Source organism: Acanthamoeba castellanii (genome assembly GCF_000313135.1).
Source record: "Acanthamoeba castellanii str. Neff unplaced genomic scaffold scf7180000084645, whole genome shotgun sequence".
NCBI lineage: Eukaryota > Discosea > Longamoebia > Acanthamoebidae > Acanthamoeba > Acanthamoeba castellanii.
The window spans coordinates 505,878-532,667 of NW_004457313.1; the positions used below are offsets into that span (position 1 = coordinate 505,878).

The 26,790-nt window shown below is 57.0% G+C and overlaps 12 protein-coding genes across 12 annotated transcripts in view; 5 read left to right on the forward strand and 7 right to left on the reverse strand.

Annotated features, from left to right (window-relative positions):
• ACA1_093180 (uncharacterized protein) overlaps positions 1-1,627 on the reverse strand; it is a gene marked incomplete at both ends in the record, with an annotated part of 3,341 nt that extends 1,714 nt beyond the window's left edge. The window contains 4 exons of the mRNA XM_004334747.1: positions 33-522; positions 666-789; positions 879-1,028; positions 1,135-1,627. Of these exons, the coding sequence (XP_004334795.1) occupies positions 33-522; positions 666-789; positions 879-1,028; positions 1,135-1,627 (1,257 nt within the window). The remainder of the gene's footprint in view (positions 1-32; positions 523-665; positions 790-878; positions 1,029-1,134) is intronic.
• A 152-nt stretch (positions 1,628-1,779) lies between these two features.
• On the reverse strand, positions 1,780-4,648 carry ACA1_093290 (WD domain, G-beta repeat-containing protein; the record flags this gene model as incomplete). Its single annotated transcript, XM_004334748.1, has 12 exons — positions 1,780-1,864; positions 1,935-2,078; positions 2,178-2,260; positions 2,327-2,431; positions 2,533-2,713; positions 2,787-2,857; positions 2,943-3,131; positions 3,277-3,429; positions 3,520-3,585; positions 3,749-3,835; positions 4,107-4,193; positions 4,568-4,648. The coding sequence occupies 12 exons, from the start codon at positions 4,646-4,648 to the stop codon at positions 1,780-1,782; spliced, it is 1,332 nt and encodes a 443-aa protein (XP_004334796.1).
• Positions 4,649-4,950: 302 nt separating this feature from the next.
• Positions 4,951-8,783, forward strand: ACA1_093300 (DEAD/DEAH box helicase domain containing protein; the record flags this gene model as incomplete). Its single annotated transcript, XM_004334749.1, has 14 exons — positions 4,951-5,980; positions 6,126-6,214; positions 6,345-6,422; positions 6,485-6,540; positions 6,613-6,795; positions 6,888-7,016; positions 7,050-7,164; positions 7,283-7,354; positions 7,438-7,537; positions 7,777-7,890; positions 8,006-8,080; positions 8,153-8,290; positions 8,413-8,567; positions 8,649-8,783. 14 exons carry the CDS (start codon positions 4,951-4,953, stop codon positions 8,781-8,783), a joined length of 2,469 nt encoding a protein of 822 aa, XP_004334797.1.
• Positions 8,784-8,841: 58 nt separating this feature from the next.
• Positions 8,842-10,321, forward strand: ACA1_093310 (uncharacterized protein; the record flags this gene model as incomplete). The annotated part of the gene is made up of 8 exons (XM_004334750.1): positions 8,842-8,933; positions 9,059-9,153; positions 9,272-9,336; positions 9,426-9,516; positions 9,642-9,666; positions 9,738-9,852; positions 9,923-10,058; positions 10,185-10,321. 8 exons carry the CDS (start codon positions 8,842-8,844, stop codon positions 10,319-10,321), a joined length of 756 nt encoding a protein of 251 aa, XP_004334798.1.
• Positions 10,322-10,649: 328 nt separating this feature from the next.
• Positions 10,650-10,964, forward strand: ACA1_093320 (uncharacterized protein; the record flags this gene model as incomplete). The annotated part of the gene is made up of 2 exons (XM_004334751.1): positions 10,650-10,683; positions 10,759-10,964. 2 exons carry the CDS (start codon positions 10,650-10,652, stop codon positions 10,962-10,964), a joined length of 240 nt encoding a protein of 79 aa, XP_004334799.1.
• A 97-nt stretch (positions 10,965-11,061) lies between these two features.
• Positions 11,062-12,525, reverse strand: ACA1_093330 (Ras subfamily protein; the record flags this gene model as incomplete). Its single annotated transcript, XM_004334752.1, has 8 exons — positions 11,062-11,324; positions 11,467-11,535; positions 11,622-11,688; positions 11,769-11,831; positions 11,944-11,993; positions 12,084-12,152; positions 12,225-12,323; positions 12,498-12,525. 8 exons carry the CDS (start codon positions 12,523-12,525, stop codon positions 11,062-11,064), a joined length of 708 nt encoding a protein of 235 aa, XP_004334800.1.
• A 436-nt stretch (positions 12,526-12,961) lies between these two features.
• Positions 12,962-14,503, reverse strand: ACA1_093340 (zinc finger, c2h2 type domain containing protein; the record flags this gene model as incomplete). Its single annotated transcript, XM_004334753.1, has 4 exons — positions 12,962-13,268; positions 13,353-13,765; positions 13,947-14,118; positions 14,295-14,503. 4 exons carry the CDS (start codon positions 14,501-14,503, stop codon positions 12,962-12,964), a joined length of 1,101 nt encoding a protein of 366 aa, XP_004334801.1.
• Positions 14,504-15,490: 987 nt separating this feature from the next.
• Positions 15,491-20,684, forward strand: ACA1_093350 (Fbox domain containing protein; the record flags this gene model as incomplete). Its single annotated transcript, XM_004334754.1, has 20 exons — positions 15,491-15,640; positions 15,793-16,153; positions 16,276-16,334; positions 16,430-16,709; positions 16,801-16,996; positions 17,067-17,205; positions 17,305-17,434; positions 17,552-17,662; positions 17,745-17,800; positions 17,894-17,981; positions 18,108-18,396; positions 18,484-18,657; positions 18,752-18,888; positions 18,954-19,029; positions 19,204-19,381; positions 19,487-19,624; positions 19,703-19,781; positions 19,945-20,057; positions 20,163-20,411; positions 20,523-20,684. The coding sequence occupies 20 exons, from the start codon at positions 15,491-15,493 to the stop codon at positions 20,682-20,684; spliced, it is 3,165 nt and encodes a 1,054-aa protein (XP_004334802.1).
• A 704-nt stretch (positions 20,685-21,388) lies between these two features.
• Positions 21,389-22,231, forward strand: ACA1_093360 (uncharacterized protein; the record flags this gene model as incomplete). Its single annotated transcript, XM_004334755.1, has 3 exons — positions 21,389-21,618; positions 21,710-21,846; positions 21,921-22,231. The coding sequence occupies 3 exons, from the start codon at positions 21,389-21,391 to the stop codon at positions 22,229-22,231; spliced, it is 678 nt and encodes a 225-aa protein (XP_004334803.1).
• A 93-nt stretch (positions 22,232-22,324) lies between these two features.
• On the reverse strand, positions 22,325-25,048 carry ACA1_093370 (cathepsin A, putative; the record flags this gene model as incomplete). The annotated part of the gene is made up of 14 exons (XM_004334756.1): positions 22,325-22,378; positions 22,503-22,724; positions 22,859-22,995; positions 23,090-23,131; positions 23,190-23,329; positions 23,446-23,522; positions 23,624-23,694; positions 23,755-23,899; positions 24,012-24,100; positions 24,198-24,258; positions 24,342-24,439; positions 24,563-24,672; positions 24,810-24,880; positions 24,965-25,048. The coding sequence occupies 14 exons, from the start codon at positions 25,046-25,048 to the stop codon at positions 22,325-22,327; spliced, it is 1,401 nt and encodes a 466-aa protein (XP_004334804.1).
• Positions 25,049-25,275: 227 nt separating this feature from the next.
• Positions 25,276-26,020, reverse strand: ACA1_093380 (glyoxalase I, putative; the record flags this gene model as incomplete). Its single annotated transcript, XM_004334757.1, has 3 exons — positions 25,276-25,415; positions 25,505-25,746; positions 25,887-26,020. 3 exons carry the CDS (start codon positions 26,018-26,020, stop codon positions 25,276-25,278), a joined length of 516 nt encoding a protein of 171 aa, XP_004334805.1.
• Positions 26,021-26,117: 97 nt separating this feature from the next.
• The window catches only part of ACA1_093390 (uncharacterized protein), a gene marked incomplete at both ends in the record, with an annotated part of 2,121 nt that continues 1,448 nt past the window's right edge, over positions 26,118-26,790 (reverse strand). Inside the window, 2 exons of the mRNA XM_004334758.1 lie at positions 26,118-26,512; positions 26,573-26,714. Of these exons, the coding sequence (XP_004334806.1) occupies positions 26,118-26,512; positions 26,573-26,714 (537 nt within the window). The remainder of the gene's footprint in view (positions 26,513-26,572; positions 26,715-26,790) is intronic.

Genomic DNA, 26,790 nt, shown 5'->3' on the forward strand with positions numbered 1-26,790 from the left:
TCGCCGAAGGCCCCGAGGCCGCAGCTGCACACGTAGCCCAGCCGATCGTGGCGCGGCTTGACCATGGCCTGGTAGTGGTCGGCCTTGCGCCTGAGCGTCCAGCCGGTCTCCTGACGCACCACGGCCAGCCCGCCGTCCGTCACCACCACCGCCGTCTCGTCGACCCCGACCGCCTCGCGGCTCACGGCGAGCGACACCACCCGCTGGCCCTGGTCGAAGGTCTGGCCCGGCAGCCAGCGCGCGCCAAAGAAGTACCGCCAGGCCGGGTCCTGCGGGTCCGCGCCCTGGGCCTGGGCCTGGTGCCGTAGGAGTCCCATCTTGCTACCGAACCACACGGCGCCGCTGCGGGGCGACAGCGCGCTGGCGGTGAGGTTGACGACGGGCAGGCCGTCGCCGCCGCGCACGCGGGTGGCGGTGAGGTCGGGCGCGATGACGGTGATGCTCTCGTCGTTGGGCACCCACAGGCGGCCCTCGTTGTCCAGCGTCAGCGACACCGGCACGGCGTCGACCACCGCCGGGACCCTCATCGCACGAAATGTTAGTTATATGCGCACGTGCGTGTGCGGTGGTGCGTGCGTGTGCGTGTGTGTGCGTGTGTGTGTGAGGGAAAGGGTGGGAACAGTCACCAGAAGAAAGTCCAGCGCTCGCTTCCATCGAAGCGCCACAGTTTGTGCTGGGTGCCGGCCCACACCGCGGCGTTCGAGTGGTCAACCGCGAGCGACACCACGCCCTCGCCCTCGGTAGAGTTGACGTAGGTGATCCCATCGAGAGTGCTCACGAAGAAGAGACCTGTGTGGTGGCGACCAAAGATGCACCAATCCGGATCAGCTCTTTGTTCCTAGACAAGCGATTGGTCAAGCAAACAAAAGCAAACGTACCGCGCTCGGAGCCTACCCACAGGGCGTCGTTGCTGGTGGTGGCGAACTCGACCGCATTCACGGCGCCAAAGTTGAATGCAACAAAGCGGCAGCGCTCCCCATCGAGGGAGCAACGGAACACGCCGCTGGCGCTAGCCGCCGCGAACTTAGCTGCGAGATAAATAATTATAGGATATTGTCATTTTTCCCGATATTTTTCCTTATTTGAAAAAAGGCATAAAAAAACTGGTGGCGAAGTCTTGGGGGAGTGAGATACCGATACTGGTCGGGTGGAAGGTAACACGCATGGTGGCATCGACCTTGAGTCCCAGCTGAGCATCGACGCGCTTGAAGCTGGCCTTGCCGTCGACGCCGCCACGAGCGGGCAGGTCGAGCGTCCACGCGCCGTGGGTCTTGGTCAAGATGAGGAAGCTCGAGGCGGGGTCAGTGCCTGTGGGCCTGCTGACCACCTGGAAGGCGGCGTCGAAGGGCAGCCTGTCCCAGCCCGTGGGCAGATTGAAATTAATCTTGGCGTTGGCGGCCGATGTGATTTCAATCTCGTCGCGATTGGGGTTGTTGGAGGCGGAGGCCGAGCTGGCGAAGACAAAGATCTTGGAGGTGGTCTGTTCGAACGGCACGTCCTTGACCATCAAAGGCGGCGCGTTGGCGAAAGGGGAGGTCGGGCTGATACCATTGGCCGCAGCAGAAAGAATGAAAGCGAAATAGAGAAGAGCGAAAGCGAAGACGGGCGATGAACGTGAGCCGCCCATCTTGCTTCGCAGGGACTGAGTCTATGAAGAAGACACCAAAACGGCCAATACAAATATTAATTATTTTTATTTGTTTTCGATACGCCAAGGTATCGAATCGGATAAATGGCGGAGCAAACCTATTGTCCGGCCCAACCTCCCCGCGATGAGCTTCAGTCCTTGAGCGTCCACAGGTAGATGTTGCGGTCGCGCGATCCACACCAAAGCGTGTTGTTCTCCGCCACCCACAGCATACACCTGTACGTGTGCACAAAAACAAACATTTTTGAGTGTAAAAGTTATCACGGGTGTGCGGGTCGCCGCGTACCTGATGGTGCCCTGATTCTTCTCTGCGCCGAACCGCTCAACCTCGCTGTGCTTTCGGGTGTCCCACAGAGCGACGGTGCCGTCGGTTTGGCCGCCAGACATGTACACGTTCAGCACCTGCTGGGCAGCGTTGTAGTGGCTGATTCTGGATTGCCCATGGGCACGACACACACACGACACACACGACACACACGACACACAATCAGGAGAGCTCGCGATTTAGGCCTGGTTTGTGTGGGCATACCGCGAGAGACACAAAACGTTGCTGTCCAGGTTGATCTCCTTGATGCGAACGATGTCGCTTAGCGTGGCGCCCGGCCGCCAAACCTGGTGCACCGATCGGTGTCAACGTGATGTGTTAAAATGTCAAATGCATGCAATCAAGGTGCGTACCTTGACTGTGTGGTCGTTCGAGGAGGTCCACACATAGTCGCCCTCGAGCGAGATATCGTTCACCGGACGTGCGTGCGCGTTGTTGACAGTGAACATGTCTCCTGACTACACCGTCGAGACAGAAGAAGCAAGAAGCAAGCAGAGAGTGAGTGAGTGATTGGTTCATCATGGCCGGGCGTTGGGCCGTAGGCAATGTAGTGGGGCACCTTGAGATTGTAGCATATGATGTGGGAGTCTCCGCCGATCCAAACGTGACTGCCGACCTGGCGCATGGAATAGACCCCAGTCTCGGGGAGGTGGATTTCGCTCTCCTTCTTGAGCCGCTGCGCATTCCACACGGTGATGACCCCCGACAGATCGCCCGACCACACCTGCACGGCGGGCGAACTGGATGGACACAACAACGTTGGTGAGGCAGAAAGTTCACACGTGTGGCACTGTGGTGATCCTGTTTCCGTACCGCGAGATGACGAGAGCCAGGCAGCGGATCACTTTCGTGTGGGCGCCGGTCAGCTCAGTGATCTTGACCAGCTGAGAAAACGAAAAAGAAAAACGAAACAAGGGTGAGGTACGATTGCTGCGGGGGAGTTGTGGGGGGGGGGCAAAGGGGTGGTACCGATTTGGAATTCCAGACACGAATGGTGGGCTCACCGCCCATCTCGTCAGAGGTGGTCCAAACCGTGTTGTCGACGAGAATCATGGCCTGCATTCGGCCCCGCTTGTCGCTAGTCTTGATGCCGGTGACCTGGAGTCCCGTCTGCGCGTTCCACACGCCTATGTTCCCATCCGCGCCTCCGCTCCAAACCTTTAAACCGTCGTGTCGTGTCGTGTCGTGTCGTGTCGTGTCGTGTCGTGTCGTGTCGTGTCGTGTCGTGTCGTGTCGTGTCGTGTCGTGTCGTGTCGTGTCGTCAGCACCTGGGGTCCAGAGGCACGTGGAGAGCCGTGGGTACCGTATCGTCTACGCGCAGCAGGCACTGCACGGCCGACGGGGCAGTCTGCTTGTGGGTCCAGGCGACGGTCTGGCTGAATTCAAATATGCGGCCCTGCAGGTCTTTCTCCTCCAACTCCTGCTTCTTCCGCTCCTGCTCCTGCTTGATCCGATCCTGAGGCGTTCACGAAGAAAGAAAAGAAGAAAAGAGCGACAGTTGCGTCGCTGTTCACAACCAGCGAAGCCATGGAATGAATAGGCCTACCTCGAGCAACTCCACCGTCTTGGTGTTGTTCCTTCGTCGGGCAAGCTCGATCGGAGTCTCTCCCCGCTAAGAAGCAGCGAACCATGGGCGGTCACGGTCAGACATTCCTCGCATTCACCACTACAATGTGGAAAGCGAGTACGTACCGCCTGTGAAAAGAAGGGGGAAGAAGGGAGCGGTTAGATGATTGGTTTCGCCACATCGAACGGTTGGCGAAGGTCTCACGTACTGTCTGTGCGTTGACATTGGCACCAAAGTCCAGCAGAACTTGCGCCACGTCTGTGTGTCCCTTTTCGCATGCGTAGTGTAAAGCAGTCTGCATTTCCCACGCACCCAAATAGAAGTGAGCTTGCTGCCCGACAGGCAAGGTATTACAAAAACCAAACGCTCGACGCACCCAGTCCTAGGTAAAGCGAGGCGGTGCGGAAAAAGGGTCAGCCTCTGGGCCTACCACCACGTGACTCCACACAAACACCAAACGTACCCACTGTCGCACAAAAATGATGGGCGTGAAGCGATGGTGTTAGCTCAACCCCTCCATCAGATGAGTTTGCAGAATCAGAATCAAAGAAGAGAGGACAGCGTACTGCCGGTGCATTGACGAGTGCGCCTTGGTCGAGCAGTGTGCGCACGATGTCCGCGTGTCCCCACATGCTGGCCCAATGAATCAGCATCTGAAAGAACAAGGCACGGGTTGAGCATGGTTCGGTTTGGACCACGCACGCAAAGAGAGAGAGAGGGAGAGGGTACCCGCTGGAGTGAAGAAAACAGCGATTATATACGTATGAACGAGATAAGTATCAAGACACCAGCACAAACAAGCTTACCGCACACACTCTCGAGAATTGACACGTACTCCCTGGTGGAGTGGATAGGGGAAAGCCTCGATCAGTACAAACGCAAGCAGAAGCTGGACGGGACGTAACGCACTTGCTATACGGTCGATGAGAAGAGCCAGCGGGCATCGCCACGACGTCCACGGATTAGAGAACAAACGTGAAATAAAATTAAAATTAAAATTAATAAAAGAATAAAGCTGGTGGGGTACGTCGTCGTCATCGCGGCGGTTGATGTTGTGGGTGCCTCGTGCGAGGAGGGACTGGAACTCCTCGCGTTGGCCGCAACGCATTGCCTTCCACAAGGCATCGTGAGTGATTTCCTGCGCCCGACCACCTGCCCGCCCCATCTGCCGCACCAACCCGCCGCCATCCATCGCTCCATCCCCGGCCGTGCCCTTTCGTGCGCCCAACGCCGGACTGGAGGGGACCGGGCGCTGTGGCCTCTCGGTACGGGTCAACATGATCTCTCTTCTTGTTCTTTTGATAATTTTTTTCTTTTGGTTTCTTTGTGGCCTAGTGAGAAATTGGTGGAGAAAAGCTAAGCGAATATAAAGATTCGCTTCTTGGTTAGTTTTGTGTGGCTGGTCTGGAGATGAAGAAAGCGAGGGTTGGCAAAGACCTGGCTCTCGCTGTGAAGCAGGAGAAGGGGCACGTGGTGGATGAGATGGATGAGGAGGGTGAAGAGGATCATGGAGATGAAAGTTTCGAAGATGAGCTCATCCAAGAATTGGCCTCGGCCGATGCAAAGGGCAAGGCTCGGGTGCAGCCAGAACAGCGGCGCACCAAGGTGAGCTGTGTCATAGACCTTACCCAGGATGATGACGAAGCTGACGCTGCCACCGAAGGCGAGGATTCCGTAGAAGATGAATCGCAAGATGAAGATGAAGAAGATGAGTATGATGACGTGGCCCTGAACTTCCGGCCGCTGTCCGAACTGGGCGACAAGTTCTTCATCAATCGACAGAAGGCCGACCGCGCCCGCGACCGAGACAAGGAGTACCAGGACATGGTCGACGTCAGCCTCGACCAGTTAGAGAACGGCCCCTTCCGCCAGCAGCTGCACCACTTCCTCATCGACGTATGGCAGGGCAGCGGCAGCACCAACGGCGGCCGCCGCGGCCGCGACAGCGAGACGGTGCGGGCCAGCTACATCCACCGGGTCGAGGCCAAGCCGGCCCAGTGCGTCGACGTGCGGCGCGGACTGCCCAACGGCCACCGGCTGTGCCCCGAGGTGGTCCACGCGCTCGAGCAGCAGCGGAAGACGAGCCTCTACTCGCACCAGTTCCAGGTGCTCGATCGCCTCTTCACTCCGCTCAAGCCTGCGCCGGTACCCACTTCGACGACGCTGGCCACTACAACGACTACACATGCAACGACGACGATGACCGAGAGGAGGTGCGGCCGAGACGTGATCATCACCACGCCGACGAGCTCGGGCAAGAGCCTGTGCTTCAACCTGGGCGTGTTCGAGAAGATCTTGCGGGCCAAGCGGCAGCGGCGGCAGGTGAGCGGCCTCTATCTGTTCCCGCTGAACGCGCTCGCCAAGGACCAGGAGAAGAAGCTGCTCGAGTTCAACCAGCAGCTGCCCGCCGCGCAGCGGCTTCGCGTCGTAATCATGACAGGTGCCCTTAGAGCCTATTTATCCATGCGTGCGTCGGGTCACGTCGCACTGATTCACACCACACCGCACCGCACCGCACCGCACCGCACCGCACCGCACCGCACCGCACCGCACCGCACCACACCACACCACACCACACCACACAGGCGAACATCAGACAAGCGAGAAGCTGCAACTGTTCCGACACAATCCGCCGGACATCCTAGTGACGAACCCCGAGACCCTGCACTACCAGGTGCGTCAAGCTACTATCGACACGACATGACACGACCAACGACACGACCAACAAATGACACGGCTCTCGCAAATGTGGTGCAAAATGATGGGGCGTGGCTCAAGTCATAAACCATTTTCCGTACATCCAGTTGTACAGAGGACGCAAGGACCAGGGTCTGTGGCAACACTGGCGAACTTTCCTGAGCAGGCTCGGCATCTGCGTGTTGGTAAGGCTGCCAACTGTCTTTAGTTTCGATCGGTGCATTTCGTCTCACTCTTTGCCCGTCAGGATGAAGCGCACACCTACTCAGGAATCTTTGGCTGTAACGCCAGCAACCTCATACGGTTTGCACACACACACACACACACACACACACGAAACTCGATACATGAGCATCTCACGCGCGGCGAAAACAGACGACTGTACGTGGCTGTGGACGGGTTTGGCGGAGACTCCACTCAGATCCAGTTCATTCTAGCCTCGGCCACCATCGGCAATCCGGTGGACCTGGCTTCGCGCCTGCTCCACCGATCGCCCACGCAGGGGGATGAAGACACCATCGCCTGGGTGCAGGAGAGCGGTGCGCAGCGACCAGAAAGGTAAATCCACCCTCAGCACCTCGTCTTGTTGGTGTGTCGTTGGTGTCGTGTGTGTCGTGTTGTCTCATCTTCCCTGGTTTCACCGTCATTAGGGCCATCATCACGCTCGAGTCCCACACCCGCTCCAAGGTGGCAGCTGCAGCGATCATCGAGTCGTGGATCAACCTCAAGTGGCGCTCGTTGGTGTACGGCCTGCCCCTATCCGCCGAGCCTCCGCTTATGTTGATAATTAACAACGCGGGTGCGGGGAACAGGTTTTGCAACACCATCGACAGTGTGAACAAGCTCCGCTTCTTCATCCAGGAAAAGAAGCGGCACATCTCGGGTAAGGTGAGAACCTATTACTCGTCCATGACGCCCGATGCCAAGGTACTTGCCACCAACCTTATTTATTTTCTTAGGTTCTGAAATAAGTAATGTAATTGTTTTTCTTTTATTATTCTTATTCTTTTTTGCAAAAACTTATAATCAAAAAAAAAACGCGCAGGCGCAAGTGATGCGAGATCTGGAGTCGGGTAAGGTTCTGTGCATCATCTGCTCCAACGCGCTGGAAGCCGGGGTACCCAACAGCACCACCAACCAACCACATCCACCACCAACGTAATGACAGCTTCCCACTTCGCTTGTTTCACGCACGCGCAGCTTGATCTCCCGGGGCTCGACGCATGTCTGATGCTGAGCCACCCGGGCAGCAAGATGTCCTTCTGGCAGCGCGTGGGACGCGCCGGGCGCTCCAAGCCAGGTAAGTCGCGCGCCCTTTGAATCTAGTTGATGGCTATTGCTTGCCCAGATGGACCTAATTCGGTCTCACGTGCAGGCGTTGCCGTGTTTCTTCCTTTTGCGTCTTTCCCTCGTGACGTCTATTACGCATCACGGCCCCGCGGTACTTGGCGCCGGACACGCACGCCACACGCCATGATACGTGAGAGAAGTGACTAACACGAGTTGTGTGTCGTGTGTGTCGTGTGTGTTGCAATGCAGTGCTGCTCAGCGAAGAGGTGGAAAAGATAGCCTTCAACAGCGACTACCCTTCGATCCTGCGAAAGCACCTGTCGTGCTGCGCCCACGAGAGCGACCTCTGGTGGAACGAGGCACGTGTTTGCCCGCACCTTGATTATCTCCACATTGTTGTGCTGACGCTGGCCCGTCCTTTCTGTGTCACACACGACACACACACACACACACACACAGCGCACACGACGGTTTGGAGGTCTGGTGGAGAAGACTGTGCGGGAGCTTCTGGAGGCCAAGGAGGTCACCCTACGGTCATCTCAAACCAGAAAAGGTGGCACATGCCTCGCACGACACGACACGACACGACACACGCGCTCACATGTATACTACTTGGGCCACGCAGGTCAACTTGTACAAGGCATCGCTCCACCGTGGACCGCGCACCGAGTTGTAAATATGCGCGGATCGTTGATGGAGCAAGTCAAGGTGCTGTGGAAGGACCGCGGAAACGTAACCCTGGAGACACTGGGCAAAGAGCAAGGTGAGCACCACGTGCGTGTGCGTGTGCGCGCGGTGGCGCGTGCGTGTGCGGTGGTGCGTGTGCATGTGCGCGCGACGAAATATGTGCGACTGCGTGGTGCCAACCTCCACCCAACCGTGCAGCGCTCTGGCGAGCCTACCCGGGCGCAATCTTCTACAGCCCGGACAAGTCGGGCAAGGTGCAGCGGTTCGACGTCGTGTCATTGGAGTTGGACCCCAAGAACGTCGACAGCCACGCCCTCCTCACCCTCTCGACCCGCAAATACTGCGACACCAAGGTTCTATACCCCAGTCACAGCATTCCACGTTGTTGTTCACATTCCATTTGCTCACATTCCGATCATTCTTCTCCTGCCCAGGCGGCCATTACGGGCAAGGTCGAGATCAAAGAGTCGTGGGGCGAGAAGATCTACCAATTGGAGATGGGCATTCTGACCATCGAATACGGTACTCGCCAAGCAGTCTCTACATACTCCTTCCTGGTGCCATTATAGGGCATATGTGGGGTATTCACTTCTCCTGTGATGCGCGACCCATGGTCGAAGGCTGGGAATGGCTCACACCGAACTCTACGGGTACGAGGAGCGAAACTGCAAGTCGGCATCTTCGAACTACGTCGTGCACCAATACGACCACACCTACACGTACAACGCGGACTTCTTCTTGTCTGTTTGTGATGACTTGCGATTCAGGATCGCACTGCGCCCTCTCTGACGTTGAACTCTCTCTCTCTCTCTCTCTGACGTTGTTTGTTCGTCGGCGTGCGTAGTGATTCCTATGAGGCGCCCTACCTTCGATTCCGGTTGTCGGACGAGGCCAAGCTCTACCTGGAGATCGAGAAGACCAAGCACCCACACATGGCGCGTACGTCTCCCGTCGCATACCCAGTTCCATTACTTAAGTTTATATATATATATATATGATCCAATATTATATCGTTTATATATATTTCTATATATGTCAAATGTCAAATGTGGGACAGCTGCCTGGAATGAGCGGCAGGGCGGGCGCCGCGATATTTCGGGCGGCATGATCGCGCTTCACACGGTAAGGCCCTACCGTGACGTGTCTGGTTGAGGAAGCAAGAGATCGCTCACTGCTCGCGCCAACCTTACCTCGCATTCCAATGCGACCAGTTTCTGCACCAGATAACGGCGATAGTGCCTCTGTTGCTGCTCGCCCCGCATGATGTTCGAGAGGGCGCGTACTACACCGAGGCCTGCGAGGGTACGCACTCGTTGATTTCCCTAGCGGAGCGCTCTCTCTTTCTCACACACACACACACACACCTGAATCGACACACACACGACACTGCGCAGGCTTTTTGGTGGACTCGTGCAGCGGCGGTACAGGCGTGTGCGAGATGATCTACGACAAGTACGGTGCTCAGTCCACGACACACACGACACACACACACGACACACACGACTCTCACACGTTTTGTGCAGCTTCCTGTTGTTCGCCAGCAAGATTCCCGGGTTCGCCCGCTCGTGCACCGAATGCCGAGAGCGGACCAACCCGCCGGACCTCTCCACCAAGAGCCTCACCGATCGCTGCATACAGGTGCGTCGCCCCCCCCCTCCCCAAAAAAGCTTGCCTGGCCGCTGACTCGAGCTCGCCGCACTCGGCCCAGGTCGTGGTGGGCAATCTCCTCGACGCGCAAGCGGCCTTCGATGGCAGCGGGAGTGGCGACGACGGAGGGCAGGACCGGCCGATCACCTCCGATCCGAGCCTCAGGGTCCTCCCAGCCGACTTGCTCGAACGCATCGGTACAATGCGATCCCTTCTTTTTCCTTCTTCTTCGTCGGGTTGACCTGACGCATCTCAACTGCGCGCGACGTGGCACGACACACGACACACGCAACACACGCATACACTGCCGCACACGCGTGTAGATAACTTTAGGCAGGAGTTCTTCGAGCCGTCGTACTTGGGCTGCGTGGCGTGCATCTCGCACGACCACTGCCCGCTCCAGAACGATGGCCTCGCGCAAGGACTGGGCCTGAAGCTTGTCCCCCTGAGCGAAATCTAATGTCCACTTTAACTCACATTTTTCATCCAATCTGACTGAGACAAGGCCGGCATCTAAAGCTCTCAAGAAAGCAGGAGAGCCCAGGCAAGTTGATTGATTGATTGATCACCCTTGTCAAGATGGCCTTGGCTGGTTGTGTTCCAAATGCAGGCAGCTTTTCAGGGAGTCGTTTGATAGCGCCCAGAAGGAATTCCGCTCAGCCGCAGACTAGGCTGACGGCCAGGCCTCAAAAACCGAGCTTGCAAGTCGAGACTAGACTCACAAACCTCCACGCGCCCACAACACAGCACAGCCCACCACGGACGCTTCAGAGTCAGCCAAGCCGGTCATGAGCGACATTGTAAAGCCCAAGGCCAAGGACTGTTCGTAGACCTTACCATGAAGGACATGTGTACATCTGCGTGTGCTTACCCTTCCTTTGTTGTTGGTACAAACAGTGGCACAGCTGAGGCAGGAGCTGCAGATTCCAGACGAGAAGGAGGCGTTGCAGATCAAGAAGGAGGAGGCACAGGAGCGGGAGAGGCGCGAGGTTGCGCAGGAACCCTCGCTGATGAAGCACTACAACTGGAAGGGTCCCTCTGTACTCAAGAAGAAGGACGTCGGCCAGCAGCAGCAGCCCGGAGGCGCCATGCGCGGCAGCTAAGCCATTGTCGCTTCGTGGGGGAGGGGTGAAGTAGATGATGTGACTGATAAAAGAACAAAGGCAATCATCCCGTTCATCTTCTTCTTGAAGCCTTGGCCTATGACAAGACGCAGTAGTCGTAGAAGCTGCGGGGCTTGGGGGGAGGCTCGGGGTCGAAAATGCCGCGACGCTGCATCTCGGCGTAGGCCAGCCCCGCGAAGGCGGTCGTCACGTTGTCGTTCAGCTTGGCGCTGGTCTCCAGAAACAGCACCTCGCGGCCCAGCTCGGCGCTCATCTGCCGAGCCAGCGCCGCGCCTTCACGAGACGACACCTGCCGCTTTCGTGCCTTGTGTACATGTTTGTCCACATCGCTCTTGTTGCCTTCGTGTGTGTGCGTCGTGTGCCATGTGTGTCGTGTGTCATGTGTGTGGGTGTCATGTGTGTCGTGTTGTGAGTGTAATGCATTAACAGGCGTCGTAAGCAGTGCGTACAGCGAAGTGTGTGTGGTGTGTGTTGGGGTTACCGACAAGGACGGCAGAGAAGGGCTGGCCATTCTTGATCCGCTTGATTAAGGCCCAGTGTGACCGATAGACTGTTGGGGCAAGACAGGTGTGTCTGAGTGGTGTGGGGGCGCGATGAACAACGACGCGTAGTAACGACGTCGCGTAGTAACGGTACCGAATTCAAAGCACGATCTGTCCATCACGGAGTAGACGAACATGAAGGCGCTCGTCTCCTTGGCGGTCTGCATACGACAAGAACCGCTGTTAAATGGGGAGACGGTGCGCGTGCGATGGTGCGCGTGTTGAGGCGAAGAGCGCGGACCTGAATGAAGGGGGCGGTCAGGGCCATGAACTTGCGGCAGCCAGAGGTAGACGAGAAGATGTTCTGCTCGGTGATGGGCGGTGTGGTGTTGTGTGTGTGTCGTGGGTGTGTGTCGTGTGTGTCATTCGTCATGTCCGTGAAAGGCCACTAGCCGGCCGTGGGAGGCTTGACGCACCAGCATCACATCATAACCGTTGATGGTGCAGCGTCGACTACAGCTCTCATCTGTGTCACGGCAGAGCCACGAGTGAGCTACGCACCACGCACAGACCGACCAGCGCCATACACGTGAGAAGACGAGCTCGAGCGCAGTACCGCGGAGCGCTGGCCCACCAAAGAAACGCCCACTCATCACGAGGGTCAACGAGCCCTTGCCCGCCCGAACTGTGGCAGAGCGCCGGCAATGGGGTGTGTGTGGTTAGTAACGTGAGCTGCAGCTAAAGCCTCTTCTCACACCTTTCCCGCAGACGAGGATCGGCAATGCGAGTCCCTTGTGTGGTTGCGGGTGTTGCGCGTCGTAGTCGTCCGCGACTTCCTCCTTCTGAGCGTAGCGCACTGGTGTTGGGGGCTTCAGGACATTTGTGAGGATGAGAGCTGGTGAAGTGGGAGTTGGACGTATCATGAAAGGGGTGAGCGAACACTTGGGCAAGCTGCGCTTTGTAGCTCTTGTCGGCCAGCGATTCGTCGTAGGCGAAGAAGAGGTGACACTCCAGCATGTCACCCAGGCACCGCGTCCAAACCGGGTGCCAAACGGCATCTGCCTCCACCAGGCTGGCGTGGGCGGTCAGTTGCGTTCGCACAGGTAAAGGCCGGGAACCACCAACAGTACTGTTTCCAAGCTCTACTCACAAGCGGGAGCGTGGCGCCAACCTCGTTCGCAGGAAGGAACGACATGATGTGCGCCGCCACCTCGGCAGGAAGCAGGCCCACAAAGTCTACAACCTCTGCCCCGGCATAACCCCCCCCCCAACAGTATCGTTACAGAGCACCGCGTGTGGTTGTGAAGCGCCACCCATTCCTATCCATTTTACCTGACGAGCAGAGAAGGTCGTCCACCTCATCCATCTTTACCCAAGAAAACCAGAAAACCAAACTCTCAAACGCAAACGTTTCGTTTCGTTTTGTTTTGAACAAAGAAAAAAGAACGTGCCAAAAGATGCAGGACAAGAACGATTGAAGTGTATTCCAGCAATCTAAGTCATGCATTCCTTGTGGTGCATGTACTTCTGGAGCCTGTTGGCCTTGAGCTGGATCTTCACCTGCTCGCCGTTGTTGTGTCGTATCCGCCTCTCCTGCTTCTTGCGCGCGATGATCTCGTCGGCCCGCTTCTCGCGCAGTACGCCCAGCTCGTTGTACTGCTTGACCAGCTGCACCATCAACACCGACGTGCGCGACTCAGACGGTCGGTGTCGCTGCTTGTAGTAGGTCTTGTACGCTCGGTTTCCGAGTGTCCGTCCGTTGTGAAGCACCAGCTCCGCACCGGTGTCAGAGAGTGTGATACTGTATTGTGGAAAGAGATGATGGTGAGCAAAAGTGGGGCTCGACCGAGACTGAAGATGAGGGCAGCATAGATGTGCGGCGTACCCTGTGTCAACCGAACCATCGTCGTTGACGGTGATCAACGACCGGTTGTTGTTCTCGTCCTCGGCGTTCTCCTCGAAGTTGTAGTACTCGTCGTACTCCTCAAGCTCCTCGTAGAACTTGAGCTTGCAGTGGCTCTTGTCCACCATGTGGGATCGGACGGCTGGCAGGCTCTGGTAGTCCTTGCCGCAGTAGAGACATGTGTAGCCCACTCCGACCTTCTCGCCCAGGTAGGTCATCAAGCCCTCGAGGTCGACCAGGTTTTCGATTTCCGGAATGAAGAAGCTGAACTTGCTTCGTGTGTAGTCGAGGTTGGACTTCAGGTCGCTGCTCTCGTGGCCGTCGAAGAGGCACTCCGTGACGGGCACGGGCTTCGCGCTCTTGAGGCGCTGCTCGATCATCTCCTCCTCAGTCAACTGTTGGCAAATGTTTGAGATTAGAACAGTGCAAAGCAGAGATGTCGCAAACATAAAGGATCATCAGAAGCCTCAGCGAATCTCATTGGGTGAGAGTTTTCCACACATAAATTCGGTATGGTGCATGTAGAAATCCTTGGCAGAGTAGAAGGAAACTGTAGTGCAGGAGGAGTAGGCGTACCTCCGGTTCCTCCTCCTCGGCAGAATCATCGTCGACAGATTCCACAGGGGTGTCCTCGAGCGAGATGCCGAGCTCGTCAGCTGCCATAGCGAGGTTGCCGGCAGCATTGCGGCCGTTGCCCTTGCCCTTGGTTATTTGGAACTTGTGGGTCTTCTTGGAAGCGGGCCGCTGCCTGTACGAGAGGAATTGTTAGAGATTGCTCGGATTATCCGTGTAGAATGGTAAGATTTTAAGATGAGCCTCAGCGAATCTCATTGGGTGAGAGTTTTCCACACATAAATTCGGTATGGTGCATGTAGATATCCTCGGCGATGTTGATGTAGAAGAGATGAAAAATGATGAACGTACTTGGCGGCGAGGGCCTGGTGGTCCAGGGCGATCTTCTCAGTCTTGAGGGCCTTGACCTTGTCCTCGAACGATTCCTCGCTCACGGGCGGCAGTCCAGCAACCTTGCGCTTGAGATTGAAACAATGCCACGGTGCGCGGTAGTGCGTTCGCTGGACCTCCGCAGAGTCGAAGAACATCCGGCAGGTCATGCACGTATAAGTGTCCGCCATCTTCTCTACGACTCGATCTCGGTGTAGATGGGCTGGGTGTGTTGTGTTGTGTTGTGATCGACGATTGATCTCTCGTCGTGTGCTCTACGCGACAAGATTCGAAATCGGCTTATGTACAGGGATGGCGTGTAGCGGCGTCAGTAAAAAATAGGAAAATAAATAATCTTCTGCCTGCTTCGGCGACTTCTTTCCGGTGTTCTTCGCTTCTTCTCCATTTCTCTGCCTTGCGGAGTTACGTCAAGCAATGCCCGGAATGCTGCATTTTCTTTATTTTTCGTTCGACCGAAAAATGAACGAACCCTCACCTGTTGGTGCGTTGTGTGCCTCGTTGCCTTCTTGGTTGGGTGGGCACTATGTCCATGGATGATGAGGATGAAGAAGTGTCAATGGAAGAGCACCTTCATTTGTTGTTCTTCCTCTTCCACTTCAACTGTCTCACTTCTCACCCAGCTCTTTCACTTTTTGGCTCCTCTGGTCCTGGGCTTGGCAACAGGGCACCCAGTCTGGTCTTCACCCACCTCACTGCTCTCAGCCTCCATGTCAGTCATCATTGCTCCATGTCTCTCCTCCTCTGTTGGCTTCACCTTCTACTTCTTGGACCAAACACAGTATCAAGCTTCATTCTTGGCATTGACTGACAACATGATACATGCACATGAATAGCACATCCAGATACTGTGTTTGGTCCAAGAATTCTGGGAGCCTGCTCAATCCTGTTCCATTGAATCTGCTTGTGCATGCACCAAAGAGGGTATGTTGGCTGTCAGTCTCTACACCTCACATTCCCCTCACGAAAAAATGGCCCCATCCATTCCACCATTTATCCTGTCACGCCATCTTGGGTAAAGCGACGCCTGGAAATTTCGAGGTTCGTAAATTGGGAAACAGAGAAGTGGCCACTTTTTGTTTCCGTGAATTAAAAAGAAGAAAAAAGAAAACAAAAAAATAGCGATAAAGTAAAGAACGGTCGCTGAGTTGGTCAAGAAGATGGAGGCGGAAAAGAAGACCAGCGAAACGACCACGACCACCACAACTACCGTGGGGGACGACTCCAGCGTTACCGCGAAGAAGTGGGACTTGCTGGCCGTGAAGCGCCTCCTCACCTCCGTCGAATCCTCTCTTGACGACCACCGCCAAGTACCCCTTCACCCCCCCCCCTCTTCCCTCTTTCTTATCTTTCCATCTTTCTCTGCCCAGTCAAAACTTTTCATATTGACGAACTGTACAGTGGGTATTGTAGAAACATAAATGACTTACTTATACGTTTACATATATTTGTATTTGTGTAGGCGCTGCAAACCAATGCCTCGATCTATACCGTGACGCTGCTGAGCCTGCTCGAGTCGATCGAGCTGAGTAGCGGCACCAAGACCCGCGCGCTCACGGCCTGCTTCGAGGACGCCCGTATGCGCCCGCTCGGCACGCACCTGCTCGGCCACGCGCAGACGACCCTGCCCGAGGTGCTCAAGGCCACCAAGCTGCTCGACTCGCGGCGCGAGATCAAGGCCCTCGAGAAGCGCATCGAGCGGCTCAAGCGCCAGGGCACGGCCTCGTCCACGATCCTGGGCCAGCTCCAGGCCAAGATCAACGACTGCAGCCGCGAGGTCTCCACCGGGTCCCTCTCCGGCGCCGTCATCAAGAAACTCAAGGGTTCGCTTTCCCACCAAAGGGCGTTGTGTGTGCTGATCAATATAGGCTGATCGTGTGTCGTGTGTTGTGTCGCGTGTGCGGTGGTACGTGCGTGTCGTGTGTGCTTTGTGTGTTGTATGCAGGTTGGGTCAGGAGGAGGACTGCGGAGGAGCTCCAGTTCTATGCGCTCAGCTTCCCCAAGGTTCGTAGTCGTTTTACTACTTCATTCTTGAAATTCTCGGTTTAGACTCACGCAACACACACACACACACACACAACACAACACACGACACACAGCAACCGTGGGTCGAGTTGGCGGATCTCCTGCACTTGAGGCCTGACGACTTCCCCATCCCGTGGTTCCTGGACTACGTGTTCGGCACCGACCCGCCCGAGGACAGCATCGTCACTGCCGGTCTCAAGCTGAACGAGGACAACATCGCCGAGCTGGTGGCCAAGTGCGACATCCCCTATCGGTACATCCGTAAGAAGGTCTCCCCTCGTCTGCTCCCCGAGCCCGTTCGCGTGAGCATCGCCCAGTACACCGACCTGGACACCCTCATCTGGTACTACGAAGGTACCAACACCGCACACGCACACGCGCACGATCGCACACGCGCATTATCGCACGCACGCGCATGGGACTGACAGTTGTGTCAACGTTGCAGAGATCTGCTCGCCCAAGGTGAACCAGATTATCGACCGGAAGCTGGCCAAGGGCGAGGAGCCCAACTTTGGTTACGGCAAGCTCATGGAGCGCCTCCTGTTCTTCCAGAAGAACGGCGTCGGCTTCTACCAGAAGCTCATCCCCATCGCCGAGAAGCGCCTGAGCCAGTACAACATTCCCCTCGAGCCTCCCGTCAGGTACAACCGCACACGCACGACACGCACGACACGACACACGGTGGCTGATTCATGGGTTTCCTCTGCGCAGTGTGGCTGGTGACGCGTCGGCGTCGATGCAGGTCGCCATCGAGACGGCCACGATCATCGCGTCGCTCATGACCGCCCTGATCAAGGCCGATCTGGTCTTCTTCAACCATAAGCCCCTGCGCCCGCCCATCGTTCCCAAGGTATTGCTCCTCTCCGCGCGCGTGTCGTGTGTGTGCTGTGTGTGCTGTGTGTGTCGTGTGTTTCTGAGTCTCAGCTCATTTCCTCATTTTTTTTTGCAGACGATTGACGACGTGCTGAGCGTCGCCACGTTCGTGAAGGCCAACGGTGCTACCTCGCCCGCGTCGGCCCTGTACCCCCTCTACGCGAAGAAGGAGAAGAACAAGTTCCTCATCTTCGTCACTGACGAGGGTACCTTGCTCCGTGGCTCCTTGTTTATTTGTTTATTTATTATTATTTGTTAAACACAATTTTTTTTTAAGTAGTTTAGTTCTTTTTTTACTAATTTCTTTTCTGCTTCGTCAACAGAGGAGAACTCGCCCTACAAGGGGATGTTCTTTGCCGACCTGCTGAAGAAGTACCTGGACGAGGTCAACCCGGAGGCCAAGGTCCTCTTCATGTCCTTCATCGAACAGAACGGTAACGTACACCACGTCTCGAGCTCAACACACTGGGCCAGCCCCGCTCGCCCACACAGTAACTCTAATTTGATGTCTCCCAGATCCGGGCATGATGGTCACCGAGCTCAAGTCGAAGCTCAAGCTCGACTGTCTGCAGGTACAATTTTTCGCCACATCATCACCACCACCAGCTGTTGTCGGTGTTGTCGTTGGCCAACTTGTGGTGACTAACGATGGATGGTACCCGCAGCTCAAACTCTCCAAGAAGCGTCCCGATCTCACCAAGCTCGACAGCTTCCTGGGCGTCCTCTCCGCCGAGGGCTCCTTCTTTGAAAGCGGTAAACATTTGTCTTTTTAATTATTTTATAATTAATTTATTCGTAGCCTTATTATTTTTGGTACTTTGCAATTTTTTTTCTTATTATCTTTGACTAATTGTTTTTCGATTTTTGTGTGCTGAGCAGAGATTACGGCCTACTCGCGCGTGTTCGATTTCTGCGGCCTCAAGAAGTGCCTGTCGTGCATCGGCGACAAGAAGGCCGCCGGCCGCTTCTTCATGGTGTCGCTGTGGGCCAGCGTGCTGGTGGACATGATCAGGCGCGAGTTCGACCGGCAGGAGTCGCGCGAGGACGAGATGCTCGAGGCCCTCCGTAACGTCCGCACCCTCGCCGAGAAGAGCGGCGTCGGGGAGCTCATCGCTGAAGTCGACGACTACCTCGCCCAGCTCGCCCAGGAGGACTACAACGACAAGCGGTGCGGTTTCCACACAACGACACGACACGACACGCACCGCACATGACACGACACGCATGGCTCACGCTGATGAGTGAACGCGCGCAGGGCCAAGAAGGAGGTGATGCTGGCGGAGGTGCCGAAGTGGGAGGCCAAGTACAGGGACCCCATCAACAACGCGTTCAAGCCCAAGGCCGCAGTGAACGAGGGCGTCGGCACCATGTCCGGCTCCGCGGAGGACGACCGCCACACGGCGCTCAACCCCGAAGTCCCCATCTACATGTACTCTCCACCGCACACACCGCACGACACACACCGCACACACCGCGCGACACGCACCGCACGACACGCAACTTACCCTGCTGGTTGCGCGCAGGTTGAGCGACGAGATCTTGATTTCGGTGTTCTCCAACCTGGACATGATGGATCTGCGCAATGCCGGGCAGGTGTCGCAGCTCTTCAGGCGCGTCAGCCACGACAAGACCCTCTGGCCCATTCTCACCGGCGAACGCGGTACGCGTGCCTCATACATGCCGTGCGGTATGCCGTGCGGTAATTAACAAGCGAAAATAATTCAGGTGCCGGTGGCAAGAAGAAGCTGGACATTGCCTTCTGTGTGGACAACACGGGCAGCATGGGCACCTACATCAAGAGGTACCACCTCACGACACCGCACACACCACACGACACACGACACACGACACACGACACGACACGACACGACACGACACGACACGACACGACACGACACGACACGACACGACACGACACGACACACAGACACCACGCGTTGACTTTGTTGACTTTCTCGTGGAATGTGGTCAACAGCGCGCAGGACAACATTCTGAAGATCGCCGAGAAGATCTCCAAGCTGGGCGGTGACAACGGCGGCTGCGACTTCCGCTTTGCGCTGGTGGCCTACCGCGACCACCCGCCGCAGGACAACAGCTACGTCACCAAGGTCTATGACTTCACCGACGACTTCCCCAAGATGAAGAAGAACGTCGTACGTCCGCATCACCAACACACACACGGCACACACAGGACCAGCTGCTGCGTGCTGACGTCACGTGTAATTTTACTTATTATTGTTTTTCCCCCTATCAATTAGGACACGATGGCGGCGTCGGGCGGCGGTGACGGCCCCGAGGAGGTGGCCTGCGCGTTCCACGACGTGCTCCACCTGCCGTGGCGCGACGACGCGACCAAGATCTGTATTTTCATCACCGACGCTCCGCCCCACGGCCTGGTAGGCACACACACGCACATGCGCACCACCGCACACGCACCACCGCCTCGGTGACTGACGATTGGGGCCGGGGTGTAGGAATCGTCGGACGGTTTCCCCAATGGTTGCCCCAAGGGCAGGGATCCCATCGTGCTCGCCCGCCAGATGATCCAAAAGGGTACGAGACAAACGGCACACGCCACCGCACACGCACACGCACACGCACACGCACACGCGCACACGCACACACGCACACGCACACACGCACACGCACACACGCACACGCCACCGCACACATGTTGCGGCTAACCTTCCCCCCCTTCTTTGTGTCTCCTTGACAGGCATCGTGATCTATTCGGTGTCGTGCGAGCCGGCCATCGGTTCGTTCAAGTACGCGCGGGACTTCCTCAAGGCCGTGGCCGACATCACCGAAGGCCAGTGCATCTCGCTCGCCGTACGCCCCTATTGGCCCTTTTTTATTTGGTTTTATTCTAACTATTAATATAATAGATTTTGTTTTTTTGAATATATATATTAATTTTTTTGGTGTGTGTGGCAGAACGCGGCCCACCTGGCGGACGTGATCACGGGCGGCGCGCAGGAGCAGCTGGCGCTGGACGAGCTGAAGCCGCAGGTGAAGGCCGAGATGGACGCCCTGCCGGCCGACCTGTCGCAGGAGGAGGCGGTGTTCCACGTCACCTTCGCCCTCCAGAAGAAGGGCGTCAAGACCGCGCAGCTCAAGGTCGACACTGTCAGCGCCGCCGAGGCCCCCTTCGCCTCGGAAATCGTCCGCTGCTCCACCCTCAAGGTACGGCCGCTCGACCGCACACACAACACACACCTGACCACACACATCCACACACGACACACACACGACACACGGCCGCACACGCACACGCTGACTGAAACGCGATTTCAGGAGGCGAAGGCCAACTTGGCGCAGCTGGCCAAGACGGTGAAGAAGGCGGCCACGTCGTCTTCGTCGTCTTCGAGCGGCGATGTGGACGTCGCGCAGGAGCTCATCACCGCCGCCCAGGTGGCCCGCATCATCGCCAAGATCAACAAGGAGGAGGGCAAATAGTGTGCTTACGCTTGTGTGCGGTGCGTCGTCGTTCGCGTGGCCGTGCCCAAAACAGCGGCCTAGAAATAAAACAACTGGCGCTCAAAGTAGTCGGGTCCACTTCTTGTTCAAAAGCGAAAGAGAGACATGGTTGGATGGTCCATCATGTTCGTCCTCCTGGTGGTGGTGGTGGGGTGGGAGAAGATAGACCTAAGCTAGAAAATGCTGTGTGGCAATTCGCCCTTCAAGATCCATGACTTCATGATCTTATGACTACATTGGCGCTCCTTGGGGGCATGTGCTTTGTGTGTCGTGTGTGGTGTGCAGTGCTTTTCGGCGGAAACCTGGAAACACTCGGGGCAAGTACTTTGGCAGCGGCGAGGCCTTGTTTTCGTTTTGCCCCGAAGCTCACCCCTTCCCGTTGACGGTCCTCCTCGCGCAGGAGCTCACGCTTGTGTGCTGAGGGGTGCGTCGTCGTGAACTTCTCCGCGGGTTTCCCCAGTTCTTCTTCAACGACAACATTGCGCTGCTGGTGACCCATCTCCCCGATGGGCCGTACTATCTCCATACGTAGGTCTCCTCGAATATGAGCAGGCGGAGTGTGTGTGTCTCAGCCTCGTGACGCGTCTTGCCCGACCAGCAAGAAGGAAGAGGGGCATTCAACAACAACATCAACTCATCATCATTCAACGACAACTGAAACCGTCAAACAATCCCTTTACCAGATGAAAGCAAACACGCAATCAAGGACGTTGCTGACGTTGGCGGTGACGATGATGACGACGGCGCTGTGGTGGAGCGGCGCGCTGGGTCTCGGGCCGTGCCCGATGGGCTTCTGGCCCGACGGCCGCGGCTGCTGCCCCGAGGTGATCAACGGCCTGCCCTACTACCGCGACGGCCGCGGCTGCTACCCGCGTGTCTTCGACGGCGTCGCCTACTGGCCCGATGGCAACGGGTGCGTGTCGTGCGGTAGAGTCGTGCGTGTCGTGCCATCATCGGGTCGTGTGCGGCAGTGAAGCTGACGAGTTGTGCGGCCACCCCTGCAGGTGCTACCCCGACTCGCAGGGCCACTACACCAAGTCAGTGGTGTGCCCCGTGGCTCAGAAGTGCTGGTCCAGCTGCGTGCGGCCCGTCGCTCCCACCCCCACCCCCAACCGCCCTCCCACAGTCGATCCCACTCCTGGTAAACACACGCCGCACACGACACACGACACACGACACACGACACATCGCTGAAGCGGGAGACGACAAACAGAGGCGCGGCTGCGGTGCGGCGGAAGCGGGCTGGGCCCGACGAGAACGGGTGCTGCCCGCGGGTGGTGGCGGGCGTGCCGTACTACCGGGACCGGCTCGGGTGCTACCCGATCCTCATCGCGGCGGGCGTGCGCTACGCCGACGGCCTCGGCTGCTACCCGGACGCCAAGGGCCGCTACCGCGACAACGCCTTCCCGCCGGTCGTGGGCTTCGATGGGCCGTCGCTGGGCTGCCCGGAGGCCCAGGTCTGCCGGCCCGCGTGTGACGCCGAAGCCGAAGTCGAAGTCCTCGTCGGACAAGGCGCCCAGGTTTAGGAAATCTACAATTAAAAAATTAAATAAATTAAAAATAAAGATGGTAATAATTGGCGAATGTCAAACACGCTACGTAGCGGTTTCGATGTTGGCTCATAGGCGAGCACCATTGATGAAGGACAAAAACAGGGCCAGCGCTTCGTCAGGCTGCAAAGGTTCGTGTCGTGTCGTGTCGTGTCGTGTCGTGTCGTGTCGTGTCGTGTCGTTGGTGAGATGTGGAAAAAAATGAATGCTGAAGGGAGAAGAGAAGAGGTGCCTTGTAGGTGGGGACCATGTGGCCGGCCTCCTTGACGGTGGCGTAGGTGAGCGAGGGGCCGCCGGCGCGGCCGCCCAGCACCTTCACGTAGCCGGCCACCTGGCCGTCGACTATCCAGGCGCGCCACGGCTCGACCACGGGCAGGCCCAGGGCATCCATGCAGGCCTCCGTGCCCAGGTACGGCACGCACGAGTCCACATCACCGCTGTAGACCAGCACGCGCATCGACCTCCACAACTGCGTGCGCACACACGACACGACACGACACGACACGACAAGACACGACACGACACGACACGACACGACACGACACTATAAACACGGCATGGCACGGCACGACACGCACGACACACGAGGGAGAGAGGGAGTACCTTGGCGTAGATGGGGAGCACACTGATGGCGTACTGGGTGTAGTTCAGGTGCGCCGAGCAGGCTGTCCACTCGAACTTCTGCGACTTGGGCGACACGCCCAGCGCCCGCTGCACGTCGGGCCGCTGCATATATTGCTCTGCGTTGCGTTACACTTAGCCGCGTGTGTCGTGTGCGTGTTTCGTGTCGTGTCGTGTCGTGTCGTGTCGTTTGCGGTGTGTGTCGGAACGTACGAGGTGCGCTCACGTTGATGCAAGGGATGAACGTTTGGCTTCCTGTGTGCGAGAAGGGGTGAGAAGATGGATCAGGGGAGGAAGCGAGGGCGCGGCGCACCGACGGAGTAGAGGTCGCTGCTGCTGCGCTGGGATCGCTCGGGGCGAGCGGCGAAGGCCAGGGCCATTTGCTGGGTGAGACAGCCACCGGCCGGGTCGCTCGGCCCAATGCACGGAGCGTAGATATTGTAGGGGTTCACCCTGATGATTTGATTAGCACGCAGCCACACACGACACACGCACAACACACACACACGACACACACGCACACGCACAAACACAACGACACACACTCGAGTCAGACACAGTATTTGTACCTGTTGAAGGCGCTACGGATCCGGTCCAGGGTCGTCGTGCAGGCAGAGGTGGGGTGGGTGAAGTTGTTCCGGCAGACCTGCGCGCATGACCGATCTCGGTGAGTTGGTGTTGTTCGTTCTTGTTCTGCTTACGTGACGAATCGGACTTTAAAAATCGGGTGTGGAGGGAGTCGCGTACGTGCTGGGCTTCCTTCCAGTCGCTGGTGCTCATCAGCGCGTGATAGGCCATGAACGCCCAATAGGCGTCGGCTGTCGATAAAAGTGGTGTCAGGAATGTGGAATGCATTCTACGGGGGGGGGGAGACGCACGTTCGATGGTCCAGTCGGTGGAGGGGTTGCCGGCCATGAAGCCCTGGAGGTTGACGGCCTTGCCCTCGGGTCTCTCGAACAGCTTCTCGGCCAACTGAGGAACGTAGTGCCCCGCGTAGGACTCGCCCGCTACGAAGAAGGGGTTCTGATTGTCGTGTTGCGCGTGTCGTGTTGTGTATTGCGTGTCGTGTTGTGTCGTGCGCGTGCGGTCGTTCATATGAGGCCTGTGACAGTGAAGCAGTCAAGGAGTCACGTACGCGAACAAACTCGGGGAACAGTTTGAAGAAGCCCAACACGAACTGGAAGTTGTCTTCTGCGGCGTCGTTGTCTCCCGTGGTATAGTTGCCTGATGGTCATCAAAGAGCGATCAGTTTAATAAAAGAAAGTCGACATACTTCATATATCACTTACTTCACTACATATATTTACATATTAATACGCACCATCGTCAGCGTAGGAGAACCCAACGCCAGAGGGCGACTCGACGTAGATGATGTTCGCAACCTAGACCGGAGATCAGACCCAAGACTCGGAGTCAAAACAAGCCCGCGAGCGTGTTGTCGGAGCTAAAAATGGGGAGACTGTACCGTGTTCCACGACTGCAAGTGTTTGCGCAGGGTGAAGGCGTCGTCTTCGACGCGGAACGGACCGTTTTCGGTCAGCAGGGCGAAGATCGAGCTGCAGCCTGCGCGCGCACGCACACGCACACACCACCGCACACGCGCCACCGCACGCACACGCAGCCATCGTGGCCACGTCAGCACAGGATTGGCAATCGCACGCGCAAGGGCACAGAAAGGAAACAAACCAGGTCCGCCGGTGAGCCACAGCACCACCGGGTCGTGGGCCGGATTCCTTTGGCTCTCCACGAACCAGTAGAACAGATGACGCCCGCTCGACGGCCGCACGTTCACGTACCTGACGGCCCAGCAGTCAATAGACATTGAAAAGAGAGATAATAATTATTGTTCGTCTTTTTATAATTATTTGAATCAATTTAAACATAATTATTCAATTAAAACAAATAAATGTAAATAAAAGAACGAAGTACGGACCCGGTCCATTGATTGAAGGAGGGCAAGTGGGAGAGGCCGGGGAGCAGGCCCAGCTTAGTCCTCGTGTTGCCCTGCGCAGGTTCGATTAAAGGGGGGAGGGGTGAGAAGCACAGATCGGAAATCGATGCAAACACGTTCTTTTCATCACTGTGTACCTGAGCAGACACGGCGGTGGCGCTCAAGAGGGCACACAGGGCCACAAGGGCGGTGACGGCCGCCGGCCCCAGACGGAGCGTCATCTTCGTGCGCGACATTGACCTCTTCGTGCAAGTCTGGGTCCCCTTGCTCTCGCCGTTACGGACTCAGCGCGCCATTTGACATACATGACACGCACGCGCACACGCGCACCGCACACGGCACACGAGTGCGCTGCGCATAAGAGCGATGTGCTGCAAGACTGTTTATGAGCTCAGGCGGGAAGTGTTCGCTTCGAGGCAAGGTTCAACGGAAACGTTGGGTTGAAGGTTCAGGAGGCGGCCATGTTGCCGGCGTTGAGGATCTCAATCCAGTAGCCGTCGGGGTCGCTGATGAAGGCCAGGCCCTTCATCTTGCCGTCGTCAGGCTTCTTCACGAACTTCACGCCCAGCGCCTCGAACCGCTCGCACGCTGCGTGTGTGGTCGTGTGCCGCAGTCAGCACGCAACACAACACCGCACACGCACACCACACACGCACACGACACGGAGAACACGTTACCCTTGTAGACGTCGGGCACGGAGATGCCGATGTGGCCAAAGCCGCGGGGCTCCGAGTTGCCGTTGTGGTACTTGGAGTCGTCGGCCTCGGTGCCGTGGTTGTGGGTGAGCTCGAGCGTGGCCGGCTGCTGGAAGAGCCACCGCGTGCGCTCGGTCTCGTCGGTCGGGATGGCCGACTCGTCGACGTAGCCCATGAAGTAGAGCGAGAACTTCATCTCTGGGAAGTCCAGCTGCTTCAACAACCTGCGGATCAATCGATCGAACGATGAAATCATCAGCATGGGACAGCTTGGCGTAAGTGCGATGGAGAGCAAAGAGATGGAGAGCTCCTTAGAGCAAAGAGATGGAGGAAAGATTGGTGGTAGTGCAAGAAGAAGGCGCACCGCATGCCAAGAACGCGCGAGTAGAAATCGAGTGACACTTTGGGATCCTTCACGCGCAGCATGGTCTGCTGAAAGATGTAGTCCTTGGTCGCCTCATCGCGCGTCGTCGAATAGCCTTCAGGTACAGCAGCCATCTCTTCTTGATCTGAATTATTTTAAAATGCAATATTTATAATAAATATTTCTTTTTCATCGCTACATGTCGCCGACAAGGAGTACAACAAGAAACGGTCAAGAAGAAGGCTCGTTGGGCGTCTTCTTCCTGGCCACGTAGCAGAGGGCGTTGCTGAGGAGTCGCGGGATATCGCTCTGCGGTGCCGGCGGGTACCATCCGCCCAGCCTCGAGTCCTCGTTGCTCACCGGGAAGAGATTCACGAACACTGTCTTGCCCCACGTCTCCGCTTCTGTCGTCTCCTTGATCTCTTCGGTCATGCCCTCCATGTTGATGTTGCTCTTTTCGTCGTCGACGGCGACGGTTGGTGGCTTGTTGGCCGACTTGTTGCGCGGCTCCGAGTCCGAATCCGAGTCGTCGTCTTCCTTACCCCGACCCTTCGGCATTGATGGCCGCTTGGAGTTGGCTTGATTGGCCTTGGAATCGTAGAGCACCACCATCGGCGGACCATCGGCTGTGGAGGCAATGCGTATGAAGTGAGCGTTGTGTATGTGTGTGTGTGTGTGTGGCATACCGTAGCGTGCGACGACGTGGGCGCCAGGTCGTAGGTCGGTTTTGCAACGAGCTGTGTCCCGACTGTTGTCGATCTTGGTCCGGCTCTTGCGGACTCCGTTCATAATCGGATGATCGTCGCTCGTTCCCAGTCTGGGATTACTCTGCAGGCACCCCACGCGTAAGCTTGAAGAAGAGAAAGAGAAAGAGAAAGAGAAAGAGAAAGCGAAAGAGAAAGAG